General features: G+C 42.9%; 1 protein-coding gene across 3 annotated transcripts in view; it reads left to right on the forward strand.

The window, feature by feature from the left end:
• The window catches only part of PREX1 (phosphatidylinositol-3,4,5-trisphosphate dependent Rac exchange factor 1), a 220,400-nt gene that overhangs the window by 111,807 nt on the left and 95,985 nt on the right, over nucleotides 1-12,608 (forward strand). For all 3 annotated transcript variants that reach the window (XM_034786896.1, XM_034786897.1, XM_034786895.1), the window contains exon 6: nucleotides 11,736-11,897. In XM_034786896.1, the coding sequence (XP_034642787.1) occupies nucleotides 11,736-11,897 (162 nt within the window). The remainder of the gene's footprint in view (nucleotides 1-11,735; nucleotides 11,898-12,608) is intronic.

A 12,608-nucleotide genomic window follows, 5' to 3' on the forward strand; every position in this document is an offset into this window, starting at 1 on the left:
GTGAATTCCTAAGTCTTTGGAAAATATGATACTTTAAAGTGGATTTCTACCAGTCTGTGTTGATCTATGCAGCTACTTACCCATTGGCTGCAAGTTAATGACATGCAAATAGAAGTCTGTGTTCTATTTTAAAAGCCCATCAATATATTAGAACAGCATATTCTGCAAATATTAAAGCGACTCCTGAAACCTCAGTGCCTTCATTCAAAGACAGATGGGATATGTGCCACTATTTAAATACCATGGACATAGTTGCTATGGAAACATCTCAGATAGAGACAGACATTTTTGATTGTCAGATAGCAGTTCTAGTGATATGATGGAATTTTGGCACCATCTGACTAGGGTGACCAGATAGCAACTGTGAAAAAACGGGTCAGGAGGTGGGGGGTAATAGGCGCCTATATAAGAAAAAGTCCCCCAAAACGGGACTGTCCCTATAAAAATGGGACATCTGGGCACCCTACCTCTGACTTCTGTTTCTCTTCTCTTCCGTAGCTTTTGGTGCAAGGCATTGAGTGCTAGTGATGGGTTCTATGCCAAGAGATGGCAGTGCCTATGAATGGAATTTCCATAGGGCCAGTTTCTCCTGCTTTGCTTTAATAAAGAATGTGTTGCTTTATACATGGAGAAAAGGGAAAAGACGTTTGAATAAATGCCTCTGAGCCAGAGGTTCAAATCTAACCCAGCTCAGCTGCAACCCAAGTCATTATTATCTGATGACGATTTATTGGTGTCAAGTATCAGAGAGGTAGCTGTGTTAGTCTGGATCTGTAAAAAGCGACAGAGTCCTGTGGCACCTTCTAGACTAACAGATGTATTGGAACATAAGCTTTCGTGGGTGAATACCCACTTTGTCAGATGCACGTGGGTATTCACCCATGAAAGCTTATGCTCCAATACGTCTGTTAGTCTAGAAGTTGCCACAGAACATTTATTGGCCTTTTTTGAAATGGTCTGGTGGTTTCAATTCCCTCCCACATACTCAGGTGATAAAAATTCTAATTGGCACTAATCTCCATTCTCTGAAGCCAGACTAAATACTGACTAGGCCTGGAGACTGAAATAGCCTCTCCTACCTAGAAATGGTCCCTCCAGGTCAGTATGAAAGCACGCTGGAAGAATAGGGTTAAGCGTGCACTGTTGATGCCCCTGCTGTGCCTGACTTCTGGATAGAGGACACCAGTGTTGCCAATGTAGAACTCTTCACCAGTATTAAATCTACTTATGAAACAGTAGTAGAGTGCACTGTAAGGCATTATTGGGAAAGATGTTCTGGGTGGAAATTCTTATTTTGTTGCATGTTATTACTATATGGGGTTCCTTTCACATCCCAGTTAAATCACTGTTCATTTCTTAAAGTTTCATGGACATGAAATAGATCTACTGGAAAATGCTGAAGGGAATTCAGCTTCTGTCCACGCAACACATCAGCCTCATCAAGAGAGTATATGTCATTAGTGGAAATGTCTTTCAGCTCAGAAAATGTCCTTAATCTTCAGAAGCTACATGTGTTGATAGTTTCTCAGGGGGATGAGTTCATGATGGATATATTTTGTACCTTCCAAATCTCAGTTAATGCTACTGAGAAAAAATAAAATAAAATAAAAATGGAAAGTTTTAATACCAGTTTCTCAGAAGTAGACATGAGTGTTTCAAACTTGGAAAGAACTGGGAAAGAACTTTGAGTGATTATAAAAAAGCTGACTGAGTGAAACCAACTCTCCAAACCCAGAAATAAAGTTGGTGTTAAAACAATGCAACTTCCAAATAAAATGAAAGCTACTGAACTGCAGTGACTGCGGATTGGGCTCTGTTTTCTCTTACTCCGAGGGCATTCTGACACAAATATATTCCTGCTGATTAGCAAAATCATAGGCCAGGAGTTAGTCCTCCTTTCTCTTTTACTTTGTCTTTAACAAGAGCTTATGAATTTCAGGATTTTCAGATAACCTAGACATGATCTTGGTATGGTCAAGTTTTACCCAATATTCTGTCCTCTCATTAGTCTGAGAGGCATTTTTGTCTTCTGCTTAGATTTACAAACTGGGAGTCAGGACTTCTGGGTTCTCTTTTCAGTTCTATCATCAGGAGAATCATCTTTATCATTGGGGATGCTGTGAAGTCAATAAATTATTTGCAAATTGCTTTAAGCTCCTTAGGTGTAAGGTGCTGTAAATGTTTTTGTAAGAACAGGAGAATAAAACCACTGAAGATGCTGAGCATCTCCTGAGGTACTTGGCTATAGGTAAGTAGTTAGTGTTGATAAGATGCTATGGAAATAAGTAAGCAGGTATCGCCAATATTTTCTATGATTCCCTGTGTGTAGTATGATATCTAGTGGTGGATCTTCCTATAGTTTCTCATCTGATGAGGCCAGTTGATGTCTGAACCAATGCATGAGGGAAATGGAGATGGAAAAATGAATTCAAATGTTGATGGTTGTTGCTATTTTAATGATAATTTACATTTTCCTAGTTTGTCCATCAATTGCAGCAGCTCTGACTAGTGTGAGCAGTTTTTTAATGTTTGTGTTGCTTTTCTTTTGAACTCTTCCCAATTTCCCTGTCCCAGGTGTGGAATGGGGCTCAAACCTCAACACTGTTTTCCAGAACAATTCTGATACTACTATTAATGGCCCCCTTCCTCCCAGTACTGCTTTTGCCTAGCATCTCTAGCGTATAAGGGAGTAAGCACAGAATTTGTTGGCTTGCACATTAATGATCCTCAATATGAAGTCTTTCTAATCTTACTTTCTATTCTTCTCTTTCTTGTTGGTGCTGCATTTTGGCAAAGGATTTAGAGTCTGTATTTGGGAGGTTGGCATTCAGAATATCCCACTATTCATCTGTCTGTTGACAATGAGTTTCATCATGTACACGAAATAACAGGCATCACCTTTTAAGCATGGGATTGGGCTCAGTGAAGGCTTAAATTAGACAGGGAGAAATGTGCTGTCTATGGCAAGCGTTCTGATCCTTTAAGAGGAGAAGAAACAAAGACCACACCACAGACCTTGGTAGCGTACACTCTACCAATGAGGTAGAGTCCAGCATTGATCTGTCAGCTGGAAATCTCACTGAGTAAATATTAGTAGAAGATCTGTATTAAAGCAGCACTCTGTCTGGCTGATAACAATCCTCTGACTCTACATTAATTAGTGGGAACTACCGCACTCCTTAGGAGTAGAAGCAGCTCTTGTGCTAGCTAATCCCAGCACAAAAATAGCCATTCCCCCCTAAGAAAGTGCATTTATATCAATGAAAAGAGAACCTGGGGAAGTAGTGACCATGAGGAAATCACAGCCTTAGGGGGTGGGATTAGAGGCATTCACCCCCCTCTCCCCTACTTCATACCATATCAGGAATGAATAGCCCATGATAACCACACCCCTGGAATCATCTGATCTCCAAAGGCATTTCACAGAGGTTATGAATGTTTCCTGTTTTATGCATATTCAGCTTAGGAGTTACTAAGTACCCAGCCAGACATTTACACTCAAGTTCCAGTCTATTTTTTCCCCATAATATGCATCACTATACAGAAAATCCAAGGTAGTTATTATGTGTTGCCTCATGTGATGGGAGAGTCCTAGGTCCTGAGAGGGAAAGAAGGACCTGGAGGCAAAAGCTGAGCTGCCAGATTCAGAATCCATTTGAAAGATAAAGCAGAACAATGAGGCATATGTAAACCCTAATGAATATGGTGCCTGAATTTTGAAATAGAGAATAATGAGGCCAATCATGCAGATATAGAGTGGGATGGAAAACTGCTAACTTCCCCTCTATTCCCCTCAGAGTTGTTTAAAAGACAGGACACCTCTAATTAGCCAGCATTTAATGTGTTACCATCTAACTTTCCCACTTCGGAGAAACAATGGGGTTGTATTTGGGTTCATAACATTGCATCAAATGTTTAAATTAATTCCCCTGTCCAGAATGAATTGAAATTTTAAAAACGTGTTCATAAATGAATGATATACTGCTGTGCAGGGATGCCGCTTCAATTTAAGAATCCCACCTATGCATGAAATAATTTTTATCTGCTATTTTCACAAGTGATAGCTAAGATTCCTATCAATGAAAAAGAGAAAAATTACTTCTCATGGTTAATGATTGTTCACTTTGTGGATTTTACAGCATTTGTGTATAATCAGTGGTATCGTTTCTCCCACCGTTTATGAGAGTCTTTCACAGAGCAGAAGGGGGGAAAATACATTTAAAAGTAGGATTATAAAATCACACAAATTAGCAGGCAGACTCAGGGACAGAAATACAACCTGAAGTGATTTTTAACTTTAAAAAAAAAGGACTAAATTTCAAGTTGACAGAGTGCAATATTATTATTATTATTCCAGTTACTTTAAGGAAAATAATACAGAATCACACAAACATTAAAATCATGGAATCATTTCTATTCATATTAGGTTTTGTTTCAGAAATACAGTTTGGAGCTGAACTATTTATTAATGATCCTTTCCAAGTAGATTAGAATAGGAAATCTGGTGTCTTTGTTATCTTTATCTGTTGCCCTAACCTTTTCAATATGTAGCCCACAGGATTCCCACCTAAAGCTATATTTTACATGTGCACTAGTTTGTTGTGCAAATCTAGGCACCCCGGCAGGCCACGATTTGCATCTGCAATGAATGTGCAGTGTGAACATTCCAGTGTGGAAAATGTAGTGTATGGTCATAAATTTGTGTGTTCTAGAACGTATGGAGGAGGAAGCCTGGAAGTATTTTTATGTGGATGCTTGTAATTTTCAATTGCAAAGTATGCGCTCGGCTATCGGTTTACAGTATACAACTAGAGAGTATCATTTTGAGGGTGGTGGGGAAAAGGCTGGCAGAGTCTTTTTAAAAAAAAAAAAAAAAAAAAAAAGAACAGTTTAATCGAATAACATCCTTTGTGCTCGGAAGTGTTACAGCTGGGTTTGTATTTGAAAAACCTCTTACTTCCTCTGTCTAAATAATCTGCATTGTTCTTCCCTTTGGTGTTTGTACCTTCCTTTAAAACGCACATTACACTGAATCCTCTCCACCCTGTTTTAGTTTTAAGTTTATGGGGCATGCACAATTAGCAGCACATACTTTTTTTCTGCTCCGTGATGTTATGTTTTTCATCCCAAGTGATTCCGTTTTTACACTTGGATTCTATCAGATGTTTGCAAATCTTTTAGCTTTGCGCTATGTGACCTGCATTCATGACTGAAATACTTGACTTGGGTTGGAAATCCTTTTGCTGTGTTGCATGATCTATGATTGGCATCTCTGCTTGTCGGGCATAGAGCTCTCTTTTTTCTGTGGCAAAATGCTGCACTGAGCATCTGAAAAATATTCAGAGAGTACAATTTCATGGAAAGAATGTACAGTTCAAAAGAAAATGTGTGTTGGGCAGCATGGGCTTTTCCTGTGTGCACATTTCTTAGGCTTAGGGTTGCCAACTTTCTACTTGCACAAAACCTGAACACCCTTGCCCCGACCCCTGCCCCACCCATTCTCTGAGGCCCCGCCCCATCTCACTCCATCCCCCCCCCCGTTGCTTGCTCTCCCCACCCTCACTCACTCGCTCGTTTTCACCGGGCTGGGTCAGGGGGTTGTGGTGTGTGTGTGTGGGGGGGGGCGGGGGTGAGGGCTCCGGCTGGGGGTATGGGCTCTGGTGTGGGGCCGGGGATGAGTGATTTGGGGTGCAGGAGGGGGCTTTGGGCTGGAGCTGAGGGGTTCAGAGTGCATGAGGGGGCTCTGGGCTGGGGCAGGAGGTTGGGATGCGGGGGGTGTGAGGGCTCTGGCTGGGGTTACAGGCTCTGGTGTGAGACCGGGGATGAGGGGTTTGGGGGTAGGAGGGTGCTCCGGGCTGAGACCGAGGGGTTCGGAGGGCAGGAGGGAGATCAAGGCTGGGGCAGGGGGCTGGGGTGCACGGGGTGAGGGCTCTGGCTGGGGGTGCAAGCTCTCTCTGGGGTGGGGCTGGGGATGAAGGGTTTGGGGTGCAGGAGGGTGTGCCGGGCTGGGATCAAGGGATTTGGAGGGCAGGAGGGGGATCAGGGCTTGGGCAGGGGTTTGGGGCGCAGGAGAGGGGGTCAGGGGTGCAGGTTCCAGGCGGCACTTACCTCAAGCAGCTCCCGGAAGCAGTGGCATACCCAACCTCTGGCTCCTATGCAGTTCCTGGCCAATGGGAGCTACAGAGCCGGTGCCCGGGACGGGGGCAGCGTGCAGAGTATGGGAGCCAGAGGGGGGACATGCCACTGCTTCTGGGAGCTGCAGGGAGCCTGCTTTAGCCCCGCTGTGCCTCCAACTGGATTTTTAATGGCCTTTTGCCAGACTCCTGGCAACCCTACTTTAGCTCTGATATGTTTGCATGGAAATCACAAGCACAAATAAGCTTTTAGAATCCAAATACAGAAGCTGCAGATGCACCTGTTGACATGGCGCTTTTATGTTGTTTCTTCCAAAAATAAGCACACAGATTGCCATTTCCAAATGAAGTGGTGCATGTGTGCAGCAAAGTAGGTTTGATTTCAGTTACATTGGGATCCAGTCCTGCTTGCATTGAATTCATGGAAGTTGTTAAACAGATTACTGATCAGACCTTAACTCTTTTGGAGAGGTGGTTTTCAAGCATGGTGTGTGGAGGAATGAGATTATACCCATGCACCACAAGCAAAATTCATTGCTTTGTTTATTTAGATATCTAACATTTGTTGCATGTACTAGCGCACACTTACAGTTCAGTAAATGCATGGAGTGGCCCATCATCATTTCCTCACTGAGTTTTAAAGCACACTTCTGTCTCCACTGCCATGTAGTCAGAACATGGTGGGCTGCTATGGGTGGCATGTCTGTAGAGCTGTGCAACTGTGAAAGTGATGTTGGAGTACAATGGAGGAGTGTCAGAGAGGGCCTGTCCTGACGGACCCAAGGGAGACAGTCCCCTCTGTCATCTCAATTCCCTCAAAGAGGGGAGGGGATCTTTTCTTAATTTAAATTAAAAGAATGGATTTGAAATGATAATTACTTTTCAAATGGAAGACAGAAACCCAAAATTTGTTATTCAGACAACGGTGGCTGTTGGAAAAGCTCAGGCTTTTCAGTTCCCCAATGAAGGCATGTTTGGGGGAAAGTTAGTGTATTTTGTGAATTTGTTTAAGGTCTCCTATGTGGCTGCATGCTTATTGCAAGCAGCAGCCTTACTTTCCCAATGCAAGGCCTGTAGTGCATAAATGATAATACACAGGGCATTTGGCAATCCTGACTTAGGCCAGGCAAAACATATATGGAGGGTAGGACAGTCCTACCCGTGGTCAGACATCTGGTCACTGTCTCTTGAGTGCTTTTCAACATGCTGGCAAACACTCTCAGCGTTTACTTCACGCATTCATAAATCTGTTGCTAAAATAAAGAAGCACCTCGCTGCTTTTCAGAAGTCCTGGGCACTGCCCTTCCAGGGGAGAGGTATCTCAGAGCACAGGCTTATGAGGCTCTTCAGCTCTGGGCCAAGCTTGAGCGGGAGTTGCCTTTCTGTCAGTCTGTGGCAAGCCATTCCTTTTTACCCATATGGCTGTGGAGATTGATCTAGCGCCCAGACAGGCGTTCTATTGGAAGAAGATGAATTCCTGTTTCTGTTTAGTGTGGTGGGAGTGGAGGGCCATTTTCTCCACCTCTCAATGGTATTTCGGAAGGGCTAGCTATAGCACTAATATATACATATACATTTCCAAAGCAGCACCTGTGACTTAGAGCTGCAGAAAACCCTTTATTGATTTTAATGGGAGTCATGCAGCAAAAATGTCATGTGCCCCTTTGAATATGTGAGGCTGAGACAGATGACTGTAATGTATGCCCATATTATCCTCTCCTTTCTTTTTGAACACTCATCTCCTGCCTTACCCGGAGCCCATAGGGAGTAAGAACAGCCCTCCCATGGGATCTCCTTCTGTGATTTTTGATTGACAGTTATAGGGCAGGGTGAAAGCTGGGGACCCAGCTCGTTTCCCTGTTGCATATGTTACCCAGTCTGGAAATCACCCTAGAGCCTAGGATAATTAACTCTGCTCCCCTAATGGGACTCCTGGTTGTCAGCACAATACGCTTCTGCTCCATCACCCACCTGACAACAGCCATTATCAATCACCACTTATAATTTTCAGGAAGGAAAATTTGTAGCTAAGTGCAAGTTCCCAAAATAGCTCGTTCCATACATGATGCAAAAAGGGGCTCTGGTAAAAGGGCAATACAGGGTTTGATAAACTGAAAAAAATAATCCAAGGGAATGAAATTTTGGACTTTGTTCTTTAAAACTATCGGTTTTGAATTTGATGGTTAATTATTATTGCAAATCTGTATAGCCCTGTAAATTTACCTTCTACTGTACGAAGGTGAACAGTCTCATTATACAGCACCCAACATGTGAGAGTGAGAGAGAGCCCAGAAAATGCAATACCAATGCATCATGATTCTCCTGAGAGCAGTAGCTTAGCCTCAAGATGTGGATTTCATTTGAAAAGGTTACACAAAACTGATTAGTTAGTAAATAAGTAATGACAGTACTTTCGCACTTGTATAGCATTGGCTCTTAAACAGTTTCACAGAAATCAATGCATTAAGCCTCTCAGCACCCCATGTAAGGTAGATACTATTATCTTCATTTTGCAGCAGGGGAAAACGGGGCACATGGCTTAAGTAATTTGGGGCAAAGACAGAAATGGGAAGCCAGCCTTCCCGAATCCCAGCCTCCTTCTTTATAATATTGTTATTAAATCCTTAAACAGTTTTTGAGAATCTTTTTTTTAATCTTGACATTATGCCCCTTCTTTTATTCTTTTCTTTCATGCGCAGTTGTCCAAATCTTTTAAACATCTCCAAATGTTGACTCATGAACTTCCATATTCTCTCTGGTCCCCTCTACCGTGTATCCATATGCCTCATACTCTTTAATACATTTTTCCTCACAACAGCCCTGTGGAGTAGAGTGCTGTTTTCCCCATCTGTAAAATGGGGATCTTAGGCACAGAAAAAACCCCAACAGACAAACCAACCAGCCCTCCTGGGGCTTTTGCTACAGGGCTAAAAAAAGCAGTGTAGAGGCTCCTGCTTGGGCTGGTGCCAGGGCTCTGAGACCCAGCTCCCAGAGCCTGGAAGGGAACATCAACATTACTGTTTTTAGCCCAACAGCATGAGCTCTGTGAGCCCGAGTCAGTTGACCTGGGCTCTGAGACTCACTGCTGTGTTTTTTGCAGTGTAGACGTACCTTACGTGACTTGCCCTAGGTCAGACAAGAAATCTGTGAAGAAGCAGGGAATTGAACCCAGGGAAGACTATCAGTCTGGGTGTTGTAGTCCTGAAGTGACAGTTCTTAGCTCTGTTTGCAGCCCGCCCTGCTGCACATAAGCTCACTCCAGCTCCCTTTCTGGAAATGTGGAATGAGGCAGCTCAGCAGCAGTTTGCCATTCAGTCACAGAACTTAAAAACAGCCAACGTCATGTTGAAAAGAAAAAGAATATTGAGAGAACGTGAAATATTCCAGCTGGGCTAAAAATGTGGCTCTTAAACACCATATTATGTATCAAGAGGAAACCGTGAATCTCACTAAGGTTTTTTTAATGGCTCTTTTATCCAATTGAGGCTGGCAATACAATAATATTGGTCTGAAAAATGATGAATTATGAGTTGATGGTGGTTACATTCTTTGCCAAACCCTCATCGTTGGTGATTATCGTCAGGTTCCAAAGCGTTCCCATGGCTCTGCCCCAGCAGACAGTGGCTAGTTGGGCTATTCTGATCTGAACCATGTGAATTGGAGTCTCTTAGGAATCCTTCACAGGTGACAGTTTGTTCATATTTATGTTAATAAGTCCAGACAACACACGTCCATCGACTACACTTCATCCAGAGAAGAACTGCTGAGCTCTTGCTTTTATCTGGGCCTCTTCCCTTCCCACGCTAGATTGTTTGGTAGCATTTTCCTTTCTGGGACCTGTCTGTGATCACTGTGTGCTTGTCCGGGGGCCACTAAGGCCTTTGGCTCATCAGGGATTATCTAGGGGTTATAGCAATGTTGTGAGAGTCAGGACTTTTTGGTTGTGCCACTGGCTGGCTCTGTGACCATCGGTCAAGTCACTTAATTTTCGGTGCCCTGAATTCCCCTATGGTATAATGAGCACCTGCCACCCAGAAATGTTGGAAAAATTAATTAAAGCTGTGTTCTTGTACAATGCCTTTCAACCCAGGATTTCCGAAGTGTTACTATCATTGTTATTTAGAGTATTGCACATGGGGATACCCCTGTTAGCGACACGTACAGGGCTAGCTTTTCAAAAGAATGCAGCTTCTATAGGCTGCTGAGGGCTGAGCTGTTTTGAAGATTTGGACTGTAGGTCCTTATCTTACACCACAGAAGGTGCACCACTGACTTCAGTGGGAACAGGATTAAGCCCATAGAAAGGACTGTCGTTAGAACATATCTATTTGCATATGTGCAGCAGGAAATAATTTATTTTTTATGTAATTATTTAATGCAATTGAGCGTGGTTCTTGTTAGCACCAAACCCGTGACACAGCACAACACGCTTTGTATGTCTTTCCTCTTTTGACATATGTGATAAATGAAGGGATGGGGGGGGGGAGAGCTCCCTTTTATGGATCCAGCCAGCCAGTTAGCTATAAAATCCCTCTTAGTAGCTGTTCTCTACTTGCTTTACCTGTAAAGGTTAAAAGTCACTGCAATGCGTAGGTAAAAGGAAGTGAGTGGGCACCTGGCCAAAAGAGCCAATGGGAAGGCTAGAACTTTTTAAAATTAAAACAAGACTCCCCTTTTGTCTGTCTGTTGTTGTTCTCGGGAAGAAGCAGAGACAGGGCTAAAACTATGCTGTAAGAAGCTTGGGGCCAAGTATGAAAATTTATCTGAATCCTACCTAGAAACTACTCACTTGAAACCCCCAGATATGTAAGTAGATCAGGAAATGTCTAGAAAGACACAATTCGGTTTATTTCTTTTTATTTCTTTATGGCTCGTGGACTCCTCTGTGGTAACCCCAAATGCTTTTGTTTCATTTGTAACCTTTAAGCTGGACCTCAAGCAGGTTATTCTTGATGCTTAATTCTTGTAAGTGGGTTTTTTAAATCTAGCAATAGCCTGAGTTTTCAAATATATTTTCTTTCTTGTTGTTTTTAATAAAATTTACCTTTTTTATGAACAGGATTGGATTTTGTGTCCTAAGAGGTTTGTGCACATGTTGTTTAATTAGCTGGTGGCAACAGCTGATTTTCTTTGTTTTCTTTCTCAGCTCTTTCCCGTAGGGGGGGTGAAAGGGCTTGAGGGTACCCCACAGGAGGAATTCCCAAGTACGCCTTCCTGGGCTCTCAAAGGGGTTCTGCACTTGGGTGGTGGCAGCATCTACCTATCCAAGGTCAGAGAAAAACTGTAACCTTGGGAGTTTAATATAAGCCTGGAGTGGCCAGTATTACTTTTTAGAATCCTTGCGAGCCCTCACCTTCTGCACTCAAAGTGCCAGAGTGGGGAATCAGCCTTGACAACATATTTATCAGCCTGCACTTATTTAGCAACATAGCAATATAACAGTACCCCTGCACTGACCAACAGCCTTTCCTAGACCAGCATCTACAGCAACACACATACAATTTTGTTTAATTGAACAAGCTCCTGAGTGCTTTCCTTACGCAATTGCACACGAATCCCTTGCTAGTGACTGTTCACATGTTTACAATTTTCCTTTTTTAGGAACTAGCTAAGAGGACACCTTCTAGGCATCCCGATCACCAAGCGGTCCAGAATGCATTGCAGGCGATGAAGACTGTCTGCACCAATATCAATGAAACCAAGAGGCAGATGGAGAAGCTGGAAGCCCTTGAGCAGCTGCAGTCCCACATTGAAGGATGGGAGGTATGGTGGCAGATCAGTGGGGCTGCTAAACCCCCCGTAGGCAGTTAATTACACTGCATAACACAAAGAACTGGAGCGCAATGATTCACATTGTATACAGGGATCTCTGTATGTCTTCTGTGGTATATAAATGCACTTAAAGGAGTGGGTGGCACTTTGATGAATTGAGAATTCAGTGGTTTTTTTATGGGAGTGTGAGCTGTGCCTACATGGTAGCATGAAAGAAGGAAATTGCAAGGGATTTAAATTTGAAATTGGTAGATCTTATTTGAGGAACATGGAAATCTAGAGGATGAAATCAAAGATGTTCTAAATTCCTCTTCCTACAAGTCTTGACTTTTCCCAGGAGCTTTCAAAGTTAACCTACCCGTGTTAATAAAAATTTTCTGTCTCCTCTGCCCTCTCCCCCCAAAACAACGATGAGCTAGGGCTGCTATGTCTATATTTGCTGCTGTTAGGTAACTCAGGGAAGGGATTCTAGTGAAGTATTTATTAGTTGATGCTGGGGAAGAGAACGGAGAAAGAAAGATTGAGAGAGAGAGAGAATGAGAATTTGGGAGAAAAGGCAGTCTGGAAAGGAGCCATCCAGTGGTAGATTCTGGCAGTAGATTTAATGCAAAAAAGTTTGTCAGTTTTGTAATTTGATGTCTTTAGCGGAGGCCATGGGATTAGCAGTGCTGCAATCCCAAGGGAGATGTACAGTTCATTTTT

This window comes from Trachemys scripta, chromosome 12 (genome assembly GCF_013100865.1).
Source record: "Trachemys scripta elegans isolate TJP31775 chromosome 12, CAS_Tse_1.0, whole genome shotgun sequence".
Lineage (NCBI taxonomy): Eukaryota > Metazoa > Chordata > Testudines > Emydidae > Trachemys > Trachemys scripta.